The 19,863-nt window shown below is 41.8% G+C and overlaps 2 protein-coding genes and 1 non-coding gene across 3 annotated transcripts in view; 1 reads left to right on the forward strand and 2 right to left on the reverse strand.

Annotated features, from left to right (window-relative positions):
- The window catches only part of LOC127230298 (GTP-binding nuclear protein Ran), a 1,116,469-nt gene that overhangs the window by 204,709 nt on the left and 891,897 nt on the right, over window positions 1–19,863 (reverse strand). The gene's annotated exons all lie outside the window — the stretch shown is intronic.
- Rnaseh2b (ribonuclease H2 subunit B) overlaps window positions 1–19,863 on the reverse strand; it is a 41,984-nt gene that overhangs the window by 8,109 nt on the left and 14,012 nt on the right. Inside the window, exons 2-9 of the mRNA XM_051195556.1 lie at window positions 19,669–19,740; window positions 17,646–17,753; window positions 15,269–15,345; window positions 12,191–12,305; window positions 4,883–4,947; window positions 4,019–4,124; window positions 1,888–1,969; window positions 381–423 (exon numbers count right to left, since the gene is read on the reverse strand). Coding sequence (XP_051051513.1) covers window positions 381–423; window positions 1,888–1,969; window positions 4,019–4,124; window positions 4,883–4,947; window positions 12,191–12,305; window positions 15,269–15,345; window positions 17,646–17,753; window positions 19,669–19,740 — 668 coding nt within the window. The remainder of the gene's footprint in view (window positions 1–380; window positions 424–1,887; window positions 1,970–4,018; window positions 4,125–4,882; window positions 4,948–12,190; window positions 12,306–15,268; window positions 15,346–17,645; window positions 17,754–19,668; window positions 19,741–19,863) is intronic.
- Window positions 16,475–16,555, forward strand: Trnas-uga (transfer RNA serine (anticodon UGA)). Its single transcript has one exon. It is a non-coding gene; the product is annotated as a tRNA-Ser (tRNA).

Below are 19,863 nucleotides of genomic sequence, written 5' to 3' on the forward strand. Positions count from 1 at the left end.
AAGTGTGTGCATTGCTCATTGAGGCCAAAGAGGATAACAAATCCCCCGGGGCCTGGAGCCGGTTATAGGTGTTTGTAAGCCACCTATCATGGGTGCTGGGAACCAATTTTGGTTCTCTGCAGAAGGAGCAAGCACTCATCGCTGATGAGTCAGCTCTCTACCCCAATCTCTACATGTTAACAGAAATGTCTTTGCTAAAACCAACTTGGTTTCAAACATCCAGGAAAAATCTACAGTCATACAATCCAGAGTTCAAGTTATACCATGTCATGCAGGACAGATTTTTTTCCCTTTAAAATAGAATAGAAAAGGCTGAAGTGATGGTTAAAAGCACAATAGTTTTCTAAGTCCCTAAAGATATCTTGGTCATGGTTTCTTACCTTTGATGGAGGGTTTGGAATTGAAGATGGAGGTTCTGGAAGCCTAAGAAAGTTAAAAATAAGCATCATTGTCATGGTGTGTCTCATGTCTCACAGACAACAGAGAAGCTGTAGTGAGTCTTATTGGGTGAAGGGACCCCAACCTTCACATACTGTCCTGCTCACCTCAGTGAAGTAGGCGGTTTTACTGAATGAGTGAAATCTTGACTCTTAAGTCCTTACACTAGCGAAGTCTAAGCTAAGACCCAGTTGAGTCCACTTTGCTGCAGTGAGTTCCTCTGCTTTTACCCACGATTGCATTTTTGACAAAGGAACATTTTTTTTCTTCTTCATAAATGACAATGCTAGCATTTTCTTTAAAAGTGAAAAGTAACTGTAACCGTTGGGAAAAGTCACATGAAAATCACCATCTCTCAATCAAAGAGTAGTTTAGCTTGCATTACCTTTCATCCAAAATATTTAACCCAATATTCAGTGTAAAGAAAAAAAGTCAGCAAAAGCAATGGAAAGGAAACAAAGGCCCTCTATCAAGACAAGCAGCTTGGGAATCCAGAGAAACATCAAGCAGAGGGGTGGCTAGTAAAAGAAGCTGTCCCCAACTGTAACTTGTAAAAACCAGCTTCCACTACAGTTTTTTGAAGTAGGTGTGATAGGTAGTTTTTACTGACACCACCTAGAATCACCTGGGAAGAGGGACCTCAACTGAAGAATTGCCTTGGACAGACTGAGGGCGCATGCATCTGTCTGTGAGGTGCTGTCTTGATAGATGAGGGAGAGCCCTGCCCACTTTTGGCAGCACCATCCCCAGTGGGGGTGGGCCCGGGCTGTATAAGAAAGCTACATAAGCAAGCTAATAAACTGTGTCTTTTATTATCATGGTTTCTGCTCCAGGTTTCTCTTGAAGATGGACTACACTTGTAGGTCAAAAGAATCCCTTCCTTCCCCAGGTTGTTTTGGTTAGTGTTTTATCAGAACCAGAAAGCAAACTAGGACAGCAGGACCTATGGAATTTGCTGTAAGTAGCAACTATATTATCACCTATTATACGATAAAAAAGAAAAAGCATTTAATCAGGATCAGGAAAAGCTATTAAATGATCACACCACACACACACACACACACACACACACACACACACACACACACCTTTAATACCAACTAATATCTTGAAAATTGGCAAGGGAAAGAAAGTCTGTAAAATAGTGTCACCCTGAAGAGCGACCAGTCTCTTCAGGCCACCGCTCTCCCTTCAGGACACCGCTCTGCAGTAACCTGAGCACTTGGCACCACGAAGGTACTTGGTGAAGGCCCTGTAACTATAGAACTTTTACACGCAAATTAACTGCTTAATGTCCATTAAAAATCAATTCCCGTTCACACAGTGTGACACAGCCCAAGGATAATGTCTCATCACATTTGACACGGCATGCCATGCCATCGAGGGACCCACCATCAGAAATGAGCTCAAAGGAGCTTATGAATCAGACTGGAGGTGAATGACACTTACTTCAAGGACTTAGATAAGTCATCACTTAATTCTTTAGGGATGTAATCAGAGATCAGACCATGGGCATAGCGAACGTAATCCTCTGAAAGAAACAGAATAGGGAGTGAAGAAAATTAGTAATAATTGTAGTGGTGTGTTGTGGAATACTAGTTTAAAATGTGCTACATTCGTTTATGCTGTGGACCATTTGTTTCATGTTACAAAGATGTGATGCACTCTTTTTGGTTGCAATTGTTTAACTCTGCAAAGCTGTGTTACTTTGCCTGCCTAAAACACTCGATTGGTCTAACAAAGAGCTGAATGAACAACAGCAAGGCAGGAGAAAGGATAGATGGGGCTGGCAGACAGAGAGAATAAATAGGAAAAGTCTGGAGGAGAAAGTGAGGAGTGAGAAAAGAGAGGAGAATGATGGGGCAGCCATCCAAGCACACAGCTAGCCACAGCGTAAAAAGGAAAGAAAGTTATGTAGACGAATAAAGGCAAAAAGTCCAGAGGCAAAACATAGTTAAAGAGAACGGGATAATTTAAGTTAGAAAAGCTGGCTAGATGCAAGCCAAGTTAAGGATCTGCATTCATAAGTAAGAATAAGTCTCCATGTATTTATTTGGGATCTGGTTGGCAGGCCCCCAAAGTGTAAACAAACTACAGTGGTGGTTTGAGTCAAACTGATTCAGGTTCAAATTCTTGTTCTAAGTGGCATTGGAAATTCACTTACACTCTAGTTTCAGTTTCTGCATTGGTAAAATGGGGGTATTAAGCCCTACCTGTCAGTAAAGGAGAAATACAACGGATGAGATATAATACGGGATGCTGCCGTAGGTGTGACTGCACAGTGGAGGTCCTAAATATATTTACAATGAAAGACTCAGGCCAGCTTTCTTAGTTGAAGTCCCAGATACAAATAAAATTACAAACCAGCTGTAACAACAGCAAGAACAATTTGCATCTCTTTTTCATGGCTACATTTTTGTAAGCCTGCTTCAATAATGACGAAAGCTAATTACTGACCAGGAATGAATATGCTCTCTTCAAGGAAATAAAACAAAATAAGTAAAACCATTTACATGATTTGTCTCTCCTAGGTATTTGCTTTGGAAGAATGCATTTTACACACACACACACACACACACACACACACACACACACACACACACACACACACACCAGGAAGAACAAATGATTCAGCAGAATGTAGAATTATTAATTTTAAACTTCTGGTATTCAACACCAACCACACCACAATGGGTTGAGGATATCCTTTAGTTGTAGAATCTGCCTAACATGCTCAAGACTGTAGGTTCAGTTCTTTCTTTTTATTTATTTAATTTATTATTTTACACGTCGATCCCAGTTCCCCCTCCCTCCCTCCCTCTCTCCCTTTTACCCTCTCTGCCCTCTCTCATGCACCCTAACCACCCTCCCCTCCCATCCTCCCACCCCAATTCCATGTGTAGGGCAATGCCATTCAGTTGGGGTCATGTAGATCTGAAAGGTCATTTGGGGTAGGGACTAGGGCTTCTCTCCTGTTTCTAGGTTAAGGCAGTTATCCCCCCATAGGGGATGTGTTTGCAAGGTTGTAGGTTCAGTTCTTAGAATGGATAGAAGAAAGGAAGGGAAGAAAAGAGGGAAATATAAACAAAAAAAAATTTTTTTTCTCCCAATGTGAATTAATTTTCACTAGAACACGGAGAGCTCTCTAGCTCTCTCAGGAGAGGTGAGATACTGGGACTTAAGGAATGAGCTCCCCTGGGGCCCTGAGGCAGGATGATGGTCAGGTCAAAGGACACTTTCACCGAGAGCCTCCATTGCATTCCTCTGGCTTCACTATTTGCTAGCTAGTAATTTAACACAACCTTGCCTCTTATGACATGCCTGGTCTACCTGTCACAATACAAACACTTTATAAAGGGTAGCAAGAGTGTTCCAAGTCACTATCACCATTAGTATAAAATACTATTCACCAAACAAATGACTGAATCCACAGTTAGTGACAAGCACCACCTGAGGCTGGAAACTGTCACTGTCTGAGATCAGAGGGGACACCTGCCTACACTGGAGAACAGGAAGCTTCTATAGTTTGAAACTGTCAGAGAGCAGACACAAGTTAATTTTGGGGCAATCCTTTGCTTACCTTCCTTGTCCCTGGAAACCTGATCACCAGAGAAATATGCAGATGACTGTACCCGGGCTCCCACATTGATATTATTGGCTTTCAATGCTGCCACAGTTTGGTTGACCTAGAAGGTAAACACAGGGATGTACTTTCAACTTAATTTTGTACTGCTGCAGCTTTCCAGATGGCCTCTGGTCCACATGAAATCCAGGAAATATTTAAGCACCTAGAATGATCTTTGCAGCTGTGGTGGTTTGAATAAGAATGACCCTCATAGGCTCACATATTTGAATGCTTAGTCACCAAGGAGGGGAACTCCTTGAAAGGATTAGGAGGAACGGCCTTGTTGGATTAGGCATGGCCTTGCAGGAGGAAGTAAGGGTTCAAAAGCCCAGGCCGGGACCGGTCTCTGCTTCTCTCTGCCTAAGATCAGGGTGTGCCTCTCAGCTCCTGTTCCAGTGGCACACACCTGCTACGAGGATACTGAACTAAACCTCTGAAACTGTGAGCAAGACACCATTAAACACATTCTTTTATAAGAGCTGCCTTGGCCATGTCTCTTCGCAGCCACAGAACAGTGACTAAGACACTAACAGCCAGAAAATGAGATGGCTGCAGAGTTAAAGAAAGGGTCACAGTACTGCATGACAACACATGGGCTTTCTAAAACTGACACAACATGGTGGGAGGTACTGTGAGAAGGGAGAGACACCTGTTATGTGAGCAATATCCAAGGACAAGAGCTCCTGGCACTCAGGGGCAGGACCACGCAATCAAAAGAAAATTAGGTTCTGTTTATCCTGCGATCTCTACAGGTACTTTACTGGATGTTCAGAATGGTCACGGATCTGGTCTTATTGTCTAGTCTGCAAGGCCACATACCTTTTTCACCAGCCACTTCAGGGTCTTCTCTGCGCTATACTTGTAGTACTTCTTGCTGTTTACTTCTGCATTGAATTAAGAGAAAAATATAACAAATTAAAAAAAAAGTATAACAAATTAAAAAATTAAAAAAAGTATAACAAATTAAATTAACAAGTCATAAACTTATAATGCAAATTACATATACAAATCAGTAACTTCAAGCCATTTCATAGTAGTTTGTGTTATTCAAAACCTGAAGACAGAAACCTGAGAACATACATGAGATAGTAAATAAATAAATAAATAAATAAATAACATCCCAAGCAGAGTTTGGGTGCCTCAGATGTCAACCACCACTAAGAGAGCAGATGTTTAAGAAATCCTCAACTCAAACAAACAACTCAGAAGAAAACACTTTCTAAAACACAGTAAACTAACATGCTAAGCAATCTTATTTTGTCTGAACTTGCTTACTCCAATGTTTTCAATAAACCATGTCCTTTTTCAATAAAAACAGAAATACCAAGATTTGGAGTGGGCATCAAAGTAAAGCAGGCAGCCAGGAAACTCACTGTATATATTCAGGGGAAAGCACCTTAATATCTACTCAATGCTTCCCTGGTGGGATTAGTGAAGTCCAAAGGCACAGATGTATCTGTCTCTTGATGTAGACCCAATATACGCATAGCTAGTTCAGGAGAATTTAGATTCATTGTGACCTCAGCCTGGTCCCTGACAGGGGTGAGTCCCACTCTTGTAAATGATACCTCCCTTTTCCATGATGCACCTGGCTTTCCATACCAGGACCTCCCCTGTTAACACTTTCACTACCAGGCTCTCTTCCTCCTCCCCACAGGCCTCTCTACAGCCCTGCAGGAGTCATGTTTATAAGCACCAGAAAACCTATGGTCAGTACAGACCCATGGGAGCCACACAGAATGAGTCTTCCTCCCTTCCCTCTGGGTCTCGGGAAATGAAAACTGCTTTTCTAGGGTAGTTTATTAGAAGTCTATTAAATGATCCTGACCCTCAGTCTCAATGTTCCTGAGTTGTGTAAGAGTAGACAAAGCCAGCTGAGGACCGGCACGTACACAGGCATGGATTTGCTGCTGTGCTCTTGACTGTGGCTATAATGTGACCTTGTGACCAGTAGTCTCTCAGGCTCCTGCCACTCGGGCTGCTCTGATAGCCTGTAACCCACAACTGTGAACCACAGTAAGTCATTTCTCTCCCAAGTTACTTCTCTCAGGGCAACTGATCATAACCACCTCAGACAGAAGACATGCTCCCCACCACTAAAGTTCCCGGATACCTAGAGTTCTCCCATCCCAGGTGCCCACTCAGCACCAGGTAGGTTCCTTGCAGCTTTAATCTAGGGCAGTGGTTCTCAACATTCCTGACATTGTGACCATAAAATTATTTCACTGATATTTCATAACTGTAATTTTGCTACTATTATGAATCATACTATAAAAATCTGATATGTAGGATATCTGATGTGACCGTCCAGGAAGTCTTGACCCACAGTTTGAGAACTGCTGTTCTAGAGTGTCATAGAAATGGGTCCTGCAGATTAGAGTGTGTGCAACAGTTTCTGAGAGATGTATCCCTGCTGCTGTCTGCAGAAGCTCCCTCCTTAGGACTGTGGTACAGTACAGTCCTGTTTACACACTACAGTTGTGACCCATGGAAGACAGCCATAGATTCATTCTACTTTTGGGCTATTTTGGGGGTAGTTGCTATTTAAAACAAAACAAAAGAGAGGCTGCATCCACACTCAAGCTTTTACACTGATGACTGATATACATTTTAATATGCCTAGATAAAAATAATTAGGAGTAGAATTCCTGAGTCACATAAAACTGCCAAGTGGTCATAGCTGTGGCTTAAAAAAAAAAAAAAAAAGACACTACTATTTACTAGATGAAATACAGCATACACTTTTTTTTATAGAGGCGCTTCTGTGCTTAAGAAATACTGTAGTTCCTCAGGATCATACAGATTTTGTTTTTTCTCTTCTAGAAGTTAATCATCTTTACTTTTGCATTTACTTTAACAAGCTCCTTTGAGTTACTTTTCCTGACAATGCCCATTACTTTCATATGAATATTGGATTCAAAAGCCCCTTCTCACACTGAGCTTTCACAACACATGACTACATACACAAAGCTGCTATCTGTAAGTGACTGTATCTCAACAGCCTGCTTTTTGAACGTCCTACTTTCTTGTGGGTCTATGAAGACAGGCAGTTTCATGGTCAGCCTCAAGTGCCTTCCTTCTATCTCTCATATTACTGAGCCTTCTAAGCCTTCTGCCAAAATGAAAACAGAGATCCTTGTCTGAGGTGGTCTAAAGGAGAAAGTGTATTCAATCTCTTACAAAGGTGATGTAAGGAGTCTGCCACAGATGTCTTTATCAGAATGAGAAAGCTCACTTCAAATGTATTTCATGGTGAATTTTGTTTATCTGTATTTACTGACATGATCACAATTTTCTTTTATAACACAGAAATTCAGAATTATTCTAACTTTCTAATGCTCAGCAGACTTTGTATTCTTGTTTTTATTTTTTTTTTGTTGTTGTTGTTTTTAATATTCTGTTACTTTTTGAGTCTGTGATGGCCAAAGATGTTAGTCTAGTTTTCTTTTTATAACAACTTTAATTTGGTATTGGGACCATTTCTGATCTCACAAAAATTTTAGTTTCACAAGTTTCCTTCCTCATCTATTTGCTGAAAATGTCTGAGCAAATAGTCTTGTCCCAAGTATTATTTCTTCCTTAAAGTAAAATATAATTTATCATGAAGCCAACTTTTTATCTATAAAGTTTTCACATCATAAATTTTGAAGTTAAATATTCCCAGGACAAGACACTCACTATATTTTAGAATGTTCTGTAAGACCCAATGGATAAACCAGAGCTAATTTTAAAATTTATAAATGTTGAAGAACAAGTTGGATGAAAATGTTCACATAGGCCACAGACTACCTATAACTGTGAATAATATATGCATTGGTCCTGTCTAGTTCAATGTGGCAAGTGTAGTTCTCACCTCATCAAAGAAACTTGTCTCACAGCAGGCCTGAGACTATCACAGACAGTCACAACTCATGAGAATGCAGAGAAGAGCTATGGGGTCCTCAACTGACATGTCTACAATATAACCCTATACCTGAGGTTCAGGGGACATCCTGGAGGAGGGGTGGGAGGAATGTAACAGTCAGAGGGCCAGGAAAACACGTGTAAAATAGCTCCTACCTATGACGGGAACTGCACCCATGAAATATTAGTATGTTTGTCTAAACATGACCTGAAAAGGTTACCAGCACCTGACATTCCACAAGGCCCCATAAAGACAGAGCTGCAGGCAATTAACTCCTCAAAGAAGGAGAATCAGTCCGTCCTACTCCAGGTACAAGTTCCCTATCCACTCCCTCAATACAGACATATATGAGCACCACCAAATGTCTTAACAGGTTATATTCACTTATGTATACATGGCTGTGTGTATGTGTGTGTGTATGTATGTATGTATGTATGTATGCATATGTAACAATAATGTAAATAGAAGTTAGACAATATGTGCATATGATAAAGTTTTATTTCCTTTATGCATCTGGTGCTTCTAAAATCAGCTTCAGGCATCTGGAAAGACTGAGTTTACAAAATAAAGGTTAAAAAGTAATTTTATGATTAAATAACATATTAGTAATTGGGTATTCATGTGCAAACTTGAATTTCCCTCAATCACTTGTTGAACAAGCTGCCTAGAGCACATTTTCATTTCTTCTTTCTCAAGGTTTTCCACAACCTTGCAGAACCACTTCCCTTGCCTCCTGGGTTAGAATTTTGGCAACTGCACTAGTCAGTTTCCCTTACCTGCCTGTAAACTACATGTCCAGCTCTGGCTTGTACTATGAAAAAGTGTCTCAGTCAAGGCCAAGTTCATGGCCTGCTATTAGTCCTTTCCTGTGTCTTCTCCAGTAATTGTGAGCCTCTTTGCTGAGAAACATGCTGAGACCCTGAGTCAGTGACTAGATGAGAGCACTGCCCCCCTGACAACGCAGTCAGGGCACAGGCCTCTTGTAAAGGGACTGTGGCTGTGGCTTTCCATCAGGGAGAAGGCAGCACAGAAAGTTCTTATGTATCCACGGGATTCAACCTGATCTTTAACACCAAGAGACTGCAACCTGCATCCAATGCTGACATTCACAATAGAGATGGGAACTCTGAATAAGTAAGCATTGGAGACTAGAACCAAACACTCATTTATAATAGAGGAATTCAAATTTAATAAGCAGACACTACTTAACACAATCACTGAAGATGACCTGGAAGTTGTACCATGCCTTGGCCTTGGAACACTCTCCAGGGCAGACAAGTGTCTGTGCTCCTGAAGCCATCTTCACACTCTCTGCCTCCCTCCTGTAAGTCCCCCCCCCCTCCATAAAAGGCAATTGTTGAGATGGAATGTAACACTGTAATACCTAAAGATTCCAGTAGGCTATCTTGCAGTATTACATGGCTGTAACAAGGAAGGCAATCCTATCCCTACACTCTTGGTAATGGTGGTCACATTACTTAAGCTTTGTGCCTTGGGTTGTAAAAATGACAAAAATTACTGTGAAGATCTATATTCTATACAGTAAATGTCATGTGGTTACATTTGATAAGACTTTCACAGCCAGCTGTAGATGCAAAACTGGACATTCCCTACAGTCGTATGGGAACCACGCTGCGATGGACAGTACAATCTCTGTGTGCACTCTTGCAGGAGCCAGGCCAGCAGTGTGGACCTACTCTGGTGTATTCTGTCGGAGGGTTTTCTTCCAGAAGACAAGGTATGGGAAGTCTTCAGGCATCTTTTCTTTCTCCGATTTCAAGGTTTTCAATTTTCTATTACATCAAATTTACAGACTACTGTTCATTATGGGAAGGTCAGTTAGAAGGAAAACCCCAAACCCCTAGGGTACCAGATATTCTTTCTGAATGGTGTGTAAATGGAATCACTTTGCTCTGCTTTGCTATAGTTTAAACACACACACACACACACACACACACACACACACACACAATTTGAGATGGAAGGTTCTAGAAACCTGAGTTTATGTGTACAAGTCAATGTGTTAGGCAATGTTGAGAAGTTAAAGGAACAGCAACAGACAGCCAAAGACACAACATCTGTGTCAAATGGGACCACATGGGTGGGGTGTGCTGCTCGAAGACAGACTTAGAGCAAGGGATTACTAATCCCACTTCAAGATGTGGGTTTCCAAGTTTTGATTCAAGATGACCATTTTAATACAGCACTAATGGCAGAATTCTGGATGCAAGTTAACTGCATTTTCAACTCACAGTAAAATGAAAAAACTTAAAATGACTTGTAATTATCTTTATTACTTTAGCATTCAAAAATGGTTATGGGCAACTTCATCTATGAAAAGACAGTTGTCCATCTCAAACACAGCATCAGGGAGGACCTTCAATGAGATGACTCTTACAATCTTGGTGTTATACACTATATCTCAGATCGAAAATGGATCCCCAAATGTGACTAGGTTGGAATTAGCAGATCTCTCCCAATCCCAATGCTTCCCCTACTGTAAGTTCATGCTTCTTGGAGTCACTATTTTCTTGGTTCCAAAAGAACTGTCACAGCTGCCAGACCACTTGTGGCCCTAAACCACCATAAATTAACAGCATGTTCTGGTGCTCACACTTCTTTTTTTCTGTAACTCTGAAATTATTTGGGTGATTTTTGAGATATTGACACCATCTGCATAGTGTTTCTAATTTGATAAAACACATTCACAAATGAAAATGAAAACATGATATACTAGAAACTGTGGGTGGGATCCAATAAAAGCTCTGGACATTTATAGCTAAAATTGCCTACATTACCAATAAACAAACACCACTCAGATCTCAAATAAATAACTTAATGATGTACCTCATGTTTTAAAAAGAACAAACCAAAATCATTAGACAGAAAGAGTAAAAACCAGGGCAGAAATGAAATACAATGAAAAGAAAATAAAGATTCAAAGAAATAAAAGAAGATAAGATTGACAAAGCTCTAACTAAAAGAAAAAGAAGTAAAGAGACATGACAACATATACCATGAAATTCAAAAGATCACCACTTTGAAAACCTATATTCCAGTAAATTGGAAAATCCTGAAATGATTAAATTTTTAAATATATGTGACTTATAAAAATTAAACCAGAGAATATAAACAACTTAACAGATCTACAGATAAGAAACATAGTTATAAGCAAGAAATTGAAGCAATAATAAAATGTCTGCCAACTGAAACCCAGACCCAGAGGACTAGCTGCTGGATTCTCATGCAGTGATAAAGAAGTATCATCAGTGTCCCTCAAAGTACTGCATAAGATGGAGAAAGAAGCACAACTAACCTATTTTATTAAGTCAGTTCCCCAATACCCAAACTGAATAGGGATAAAACAAAAAGGAACTACCAACCAGTAATGAACATGGCTCTAACAATTCTCAACAAAACACTTGCAAACTCAATTCAACAGCACATTAAAGAGATCATTCATGACTAAGTGAGCCTCATTCCAGATGCAACCTTTGTTAAACATATACAAATCAGTCAGTTAAAAACAACATTTAAATAGACTCAAGTACAGAAATCACATGATCCTCTCAACAGATGGAAGAAAGGACCTTTGACAAGCCCAATATCTTCTTCTGAAGAAGAAATAAGACTCTAGAGAAGGGATATATTTCAGCACAGTAAAAGCCATGCATGACAGACACGGCTAACATTATACTAAATGAGGAAACCTCAAAGTATCTCCACTAAAACTGGGAATGAGGTAAGGGTGGGTGCTTTCCATTCTTATTCAGCGTATTGCATGAGTCTCAAAATCCACGATATACTTGGATGAAACTGTCTTTAGGAAGCGCATCACTATATGCACCCACATGCATGTTGCTCATTTCCTCCTTTCAAAACACCTGCGACTAGTATCTGTGAGTATGCTCTTCACTCCCCAGCCTGCTCCTCTGGTCCACATTCCATCTCCTGGATGCCAGAGTGTATGTTCTCGGGGCTAGTTCGAAGCTCAAGTCCAGAGTCGCTTGACTCCCTCCTACACGTGAGTACCCCAACATCACCAGATTCGGATGGCTCTACATCAAAACAGCTGCTTCCCTACCTCTAGCTCCATTGCCCAAGCTCAGGCTCCCTTGCACTTCCATTTTGATGACTGTGACATCTCAACCTCTCCAGAACATTCTCCACCTCTCAGGTCTCCACGGAACCACAGCCTGATTCTGAAGGCTTGTGCACCATACCTTTCTCCTCTGTCACATGCCGAAGTGACTTCTCAAGCTCAGGAAATCTCAGCAACAAGATGCAATCTGGAAACATGTCGTCCACGACCACCTGATCCAAGGGCTGGTACTTTCCCTGAAAGGGATATCTGAATCAGTCAGGTAGGTGGCAAACAGTCCAGTCAGTGAGCTTTTCCACAAAAAGAAGAGGGGGAAAATGGACCATTCCGCAGAAAAACTTCACAAGAGCATCTGGGCTCCCCCTTCCACTGAGGGGCTTCTAAACTGGGATAGCAAGGGCCAACCCCGAGCTCTGCCCAAATGAGGAGGTCCTTCCAAATAGCAAGCTAGCTCCCTCAAGGTACAGTCGCTGTGTGAAACAGAAGACCCCAGGTAAACACAGACAGAACTGAAAAGATGGTCCTGCTACTCCATATGAAAAAAAGAGCCCACTGAGGTCACAGAGCAGACGTACCCACTGTCACACAGGCCTAGAACAAGCCCAGATAGACCAGACCTGGAATATATTATCTGCTCCCCTCCAGGGCTGAAGAAAACAAACCAAACCAAACCAAAAGGCCCCTACTCCAAAAAGAAAAATTTCCAAAGTGAACCCATTCCTCCGGGAGCCATCAGTGGAGGCTGCCAAAGAAAAAGGCAACTATGATGTAAGTACAGAGACATAGACAGGCTAAAACATGATCACACAGACAAACTGACACAGCTGTCGGGTGAGCTATGCAGATGATCCCAGATGTAGTTTCTCTTAACTTTACTAATGGCAGAGGGAAAGCGTATCTGATGAAGACGTTCTCCTGATATGGGAGCCAGGCTTAGGAATGGATGCATTGCATGTCCGGGTCCCATCTCTGCTTCTCTGTTTCTGTGACCAAACTTCTAAAGGCAGACGTGTGACTGATCGATTTTCTGGTTTTCAAGGTGAATCCTCTTCTTTCTTTCACAGTACACGTTATATTTTTCCATTAGGCTAAAAGAGGCAAGAAATGCCTGGCTGAAAAAGTCTTCTGCCTAACCCAGGATCCCCAGTGTTATGGTCTTTAGGTTTTGACTTTAAAAGTTAGTCTTCCATGATTAACCAGTATTTTTATACTTGGTTGCTTTAAACAGTACTGACATGTATGGTACCACGGTCATGATAGAAGTTTTATCATTGCTATTACATTCTTACTTCCTTTGCTACATGTACATAAAAAAGCAAAATAAAAATCTGTTTTAAATATAGTCAATAAGAGGTTAGTGTTAAAGGTTGTGATTTAAAAAGAACAGGTCGAATTAAAAACTAGGGACAATATTTTAATAACTAACTTAGATATGACCCCATCTAAAATATAGGGAAAAAATACTAGACACCTATGTGTTTCCACTTCCAGGACTTAGGAAAAAGAGCATAGTGGCTCTGGTGAGCATCACTCTCCATCTGTCACCTTGAATTTACCACACAGCATCTCAGGGGGCCCGGGAAGGCAGTGCTGTATACTAAGGATGCAAGTAACCAGTGTCTTTCTCCCTGTTAATTTACCCAAGAAAACACCACCCTTGTGACCCACATGAAGTTTTCAAAGCCATCCCTGGATCCTCCTACAGCTTCCTGGCAATAACCAGAACCACCATTGTGGCTTAGAGACACGAGGCTCAATAGCCTCACTGTTGTGTACCCCAATATATTGGCTATTATGGCAGCTTTTAGATAAGAGCAGAGTGAGTCAGCTGTGGGGCAGGACTCCACTAATGTACTATAAAAAGACAGAAGGAAGTGTACCAAGGGAAAGCAGGAATAAAAGCTTTGGGTGAGTTTTATGATTTTTTGGTATTTATAATAACTTAAAATCGATCAACATACAAAATAAAGTTTTGAGAGTTTGATTTAGAGACCAAATAAAATGAACCATAATCATTTACTTTATATGCAAATATGAAGAATCCAAAAAATATAGATTGCCCTAAGGCAACACTCATTAAAGTAGTGAGCTCAAAAATTTTCAAGTTGATTGATGGACACTTGAGTGTCCCTAATTCCCCTTTAAGAGGTCCCCAAGCCCAAATCTGTATTCATAATATTCTAAGAGGCTGCCTGAACTTGAATCAGGTTGACACATGATGTTACTAACTGAAGCGTTGGGCAAACCTGGGCTCCTTACCTGGAGTTAATGCAGAGACACGAAATGCCCCCAGGATACACTATATGCTTGCAGTTTTGAAATTGCTAGTTTCAGTGGGGCTAGAGAAAAGGCTCAGAGATCAAGAACATTCGCTAATCTTGTAGAGGACCCAGATTCAGTTCCTCGCACCTACATGGTGGTTAGCAGTTGCCTGTAGCTCCAGTTTTCAGAGCTGTGAGGCTCTCTTCTGGCCTCCATGAGTATCAGGCACACATACTGTACACGCATGCTCACACATTCACATAAACGAACAACATTAAAACGAACAACAACGATAACAAAAGCAAAAAAACCAACGAAACAAACGAAAGACAATATTCTTGCTCAAGAGTGAAAGCAATGAATTTTATTTAAATCTGCATCCTGCATGCAGTTATCACTGCTGTGTGTGAGGAAGTACGTTTTTGTGGTTGTACTGGTGTGAGGAAGTGTGCTTATCCAGTTACTGCGGTTGTACCTCAAAGCACAGACATCACCAGGGAAGCCCCAAGAGATGGAGTCCTGAGAGAAATTAGAGCTTTTGCTCTGGATGCTCAAGTCCCAACCATATTTAGCTTCCCCATTAGCTTTATCCTAGTCACAGTCCAGCTTACCTATGTCTCACACTTTCACATACGAAGGTAAATCTCCTGGCCAAATTCTTAGCATTCACATCTAAGCACTTAGTGGTTAAAGGTTTTCATTGCTAGTCATGGCTACCACTGAGGTACGTAGTGGCATGCTAGGCCACTGAGGTCACAGTGACCCAAGTAGCAAATCCAATCACCACTTCAGTGCTGCTTCTTGGGGGCAGGCAGGGTGTTCTGGCCCACACCAGTACACACGGGGCACATATTCTAATAGCTGAAGTGCACTGTGAAAAGGAGAAGCAAGCGATGTCTTCTGCCCCTCCCTGCAATCACCCCAGTGGGACACTCACCTCTTTGCCAGCCTTTATGAGGTAGTGAAGGAGCAGAAACAGAGGATCCATGGGTGTTGCAAAGTGGAGAAGCCCCCCTGCAGACAAAAAGGACAAAGAGAGGTGTATGTCTTCCAAGGACCAGCTGGCTTTTCCATCTCTCAGGGTGAGCTGTATGTGAAACCCCACATTCGTTATTGCACATGCCTGTGACATCTACCCATCTGGCAGCATGTGCAGCAGCTTGTGCTTTCCATCAGAGTCAAGAAATATCTTGGTTTAAATGCTCCCACTTCCTGGAGTTAGATTCATGTCTGACCACCCTTAGATTGCCTTTTGCAGTCTAGGCTGTCAAGAGGCACACACACCATGAGCTTTTACTCCAAACAGCTACAAATCCCCAATAAAGACAGCTACATGTTGGAAATCACCTCTGACTTTTCATTTCAACTATGGAATCATTTTCTAAATGCCTCACTGGAGAGCATAGCGGTGTGGGGAAACATGGAGAACTGTAAGCTGGAGAGCTCAGGAAGCTGTATCAGCCTGTCTGTAAAACTACGGACCCCACTACCTCCTGTGCATGAGGGTGGAACCCTGGGAAAGCCCAGCATGCTCTGGAGCAGAGCTTCTATTGGGGCATGAGGTTACTAACTGCAAATGATGAGTAAGGCTTCCTGTGTAGTCCACCACCCCAGATGATGCCCTGCCTGAGCAGACAGAGTGAGCGGCAGTCCTACACCAGCCAAGTGAAAACTGTCCTCCAAAGAGAGTTCTGCCTCTTTCCTCTCTCAGTCCCAAGGCCCTCCTTTCCACACTCTTCCACCAGGAAAGGTGCAATCATCAAGGAAACTATAAGCAGGTCTCTTGCCTCTATCCAACCTTTTACATTTGGTTTCAGGAAAGACATGTGCTTGTTTTTAATATCTAACAAAGCAACCTATCTATAGATGTCAAGAAACCTTAGCCTAAATTGTGTGTGTGTTTGCAGTAAGCAAATAATGAAGGAGGCGGCTTTATGGAACTGTTAGACTACTCTGAAAAGTACACGTTCAGCAAACAACCTATCAGAACTTCTGAGATCATTTTACATGATGCATCCATTATCTGCAGGAATGAGAACCAAGTTCCTGGGCTGAATAACAACCTCCTGGTAGTCATGACTACTCTTTCTTTTAAGGAATGCATTTAGAACAAAACTGTTCTTTAAAAAAGTCTATGAGGGGAGTCACGGTGGCTGAGTGGTTAGCCATTGGACTTGAAATCCAATGGGGTTTCCCCACATAGGTTCGAATCCTGTTCCTGACGACTGTCCTTGGTCTTCCCAGCACTCAGGAAGACAGAGGCAGGCGGATCTCTGAGTTCCAGGCCAGCCTGGTCTACAGAGCAAGTTCCAGGACAGGTTCAAAACATACTGAGAATCCCTGTCTCAAAACAAACAAGTCTATGAGAAAGAGTGGCTTATGAGCCAGACTCATTTACTGCTTCCTTACATTTTCCCATCTCCATCTGACTGATGTTCTGCAGCTATCAGCCATATCCGCTGTGAGTGTGCAACACTAGAAGCTGGAACACTCGTGCACTGCCTAAGGATTAGACACGGGGACAATAATGTACTTTCCACACACACACACACCCCAGCTACACAAACTATATTTAAAAAAAAAATCTTTATTTTTGTGTGTGTGCCCGTGAATATGCACACACGTACATGTGTACTTGGATGCAGCTGCCCATAGAGACACCAGATCCCCCAGAAAGGGGGGGGGGAACCATGGGTCTTTCTTGCTCTCTATCTCTTTGGTTCTTGGCCAGGAAGTGAGTGATTTGGCCACATGGTGCCACCATGATGTGTTACTTCAAAACCAACCAGCCCACGGGACTGTGGATTGAAACCTCCAGACTGTGAACCACAGAATATCTTCTCTTCTAATGGGCTGACAGTCTAGGGCATGTGTTTATTATGTGACAGTGACAGGAAACCTGGCTGAAAGAGGCACAGTAAGTTACATGAGAAACCACTTCTTAAAACCGTTGTTACATTCCAGTATGCTTTAGAAACTGTACCACTTTGCTCAAGGAAATAATATGTTAAAAACCCTTCTAAAGGAACTCAACTCAACCGGCATTCCACAGCACATGGGCATCTAGCCCTGCCAGAGGATGTGTTGGTGTTTTAGGAGATAAATCAGAATTGTCAGTTTAACATGTGACAAATGACTTAGCTTCACTTGGTCCAAACCCTTTCTGATACACAGACAAGTTCCTCACTAATACACTTCAAACCAGGAGAATGAACCACACCCACATGAGATGTGGAGTATGTTTAGTTAGTAATGGTAGGGAAAAAAATTACATAAATAACATACATACATACATACATATATCTGTCACTTACCTGATTGAACTGATTGATTTATAAACCATGAACGGTGTTTTTCCTTGAAAACTTTTATTTCAAACAGCTGCTGCAGACACATATCAAATAAATAAAAGGCTCCTTCCCCTGCAACACAAATGTGTTCAGTACTCATCACTTTTCTCACATACATATGTACATCAAAAGTCTGTCTAGAGTTCTGAGGAATGCTTCCAGTAGGAACCTCAACATATAACGTCATGCTCTACACTCGCAGACTCCAAGGAACACTTAGAGGTATTAAACACAGACATTCAGTTTCCAGCTCCATAATCCTCACTAAACTTAAACCACAAAAGTGAAAGGCACAAGTCATTTACCTTGATTGTTACACTACCAAATTCTAATGGTTCTAACAGATGTGTGAGCTAGGGCCTGGGTCTGTCCCTGTGCCAGCACGTAGCTCCCCATACATAGGAACAAAGACAAGAACACCATCCTCAGTCACCACTGGCCACTGTGCTGAGAACAGGAAGGACACTCTTCAAGCCTTGTCAAAAGGATGGAAATTTCCATTTATTCTTTTAAAGGGGAGAAGAGGAGGGCTAGGGCTCAGCTCAGTCTGGGGTAAAGCACTTGCCCAGCACGTGCCAGGTCTGGGGTTCAATCCTCAGCAAATCAGATGTGTGGGGCCAGGAGGGGTACAGACTGTGCATATCTGAGGTTTTAGCCCTAACTTGGGTCCAGGGTCAGTCCTCAGTAACTGAGAGAAACGGGGAGAGAAGGGATACATATCCAATATTTTATCCTCAACTCATCAAACCTTTTTCTAACTGCAGAGCAACCTCTGAAATCTCTGGACTCAGATGCCTAGTGTGACACTGGAGACGTTACCTAACCCTCATTACAACTCAGCTTGCTCATCTGGATACAGGGCAATACTGATCTACCTGACAGGGGTTGTATGAGGACCAAACGAAAGAAAACACCCGTACATTTCCTAGAGTACTACCCAGGACAAAGAACGTGCTTGGCTTAGTCCTTTTCCCTCTGCCAGTAGTGAAGATACAACAACACTCATCTGTACACATCTAGATTAAACTGGAGTTGTGAGGAAGTCACTTGCTGTTGTTAAGTGTGTGGGAACGGGACTGCCATCTAAAACCCTCTGAATTCCTCATCTCAACCCTGCCTGTTCTAGTGTGTCTCAACAGGCATGCTGAATTTCACTTGGAGGAAAGACACTGAATGGCGTGGGGTGTTTGTTTTTGCTCTGTTTTACTCTCATTGCTTAAGTTATACATCTTTCAAAAAAAAAAAAAAAAAAAAAAAAAAAACCCACTACCGATGGGTGCAACTTTTCCTCCCTGACTATGCAGCGACACAGCCACCAGGGGTGCCCCAATACACAGGCACCAGGTGCTTACTTGGGTCCTTACAGACCACAGAAGGGAAATCCAGCTTCACCTCATAGCTGAGTGTATTTTAATACTTTTACCCAAAATTACAAAACAAAATGTGCTGAATATAAAATTAAAATAAACTTACCACTCGGTAAAACATAAGGCTCTCCAATATACAATAATTTTAATAAAAGAAAAATCATCATGTAAAAGGTTAGAGTGAAAGAATGAACAGCTAAAAAACGAAACCAACCAAAATCATGACGTGCCCAAGACGGTCTTCTGTGCTTGCTCTCGGGCTGTTTATTTCACTGTACGACACAAAATGAACATAAATGCAGGCTAGTGTTGGGTAAGCACACTAAGAAAAACTGGCATAAGAAAACCAAGGAAATCAACCCATATCCGGAGAGAAAAACACGCTGCTTTCCTATGTAGCCAACATTTCTAACGATTCGGCATTCTGTGGAGAACTATAAAAAAGACCTTTGCAGTGTTCAGTGTGATTTATCTCGGAAAATTAATCAGATTGATTTTCCACCACAGGGTGCTGTGAACTTTTAAGCTAATTCAAAATGACACAGGCAAGCAAGCATTCCACACACAGCACAGTGCTGGCAATATTCAAGGATGAGAGGACCTGAGGAAGCCAGACCCACCTGAGCGCGGGTTGGCCAGTTTTACAAACAGGAGACCACTCTTCGTCTTCTTTGAGGCATCTTTTAAATATTCTGAAAAGAAACAGAGACTCTGAGAAGTCTAGGTTCAGTTTCACTTTGAGGAAGGACAAGACTGTGCCTTCACTTTCCCGTCTCCCTTTTTCTACTTAGCAATCTTTCTTTCTAAAACGTTTA

Source organism: Phodopus roborovskii, unplaced genomic scaffold (genome assembly GCF_943737965.1).
Source record: "Phodopus roborovskii unplaced genomic scaffold, PHOROB, whole genome shotgun sequence".
Taxonomy (NCBI): Eukaryota; Metazoa; Chordata; class Mammalia; order Rodentia; family Cricetidae; genus Phodopus; species Phodopus roborovskii.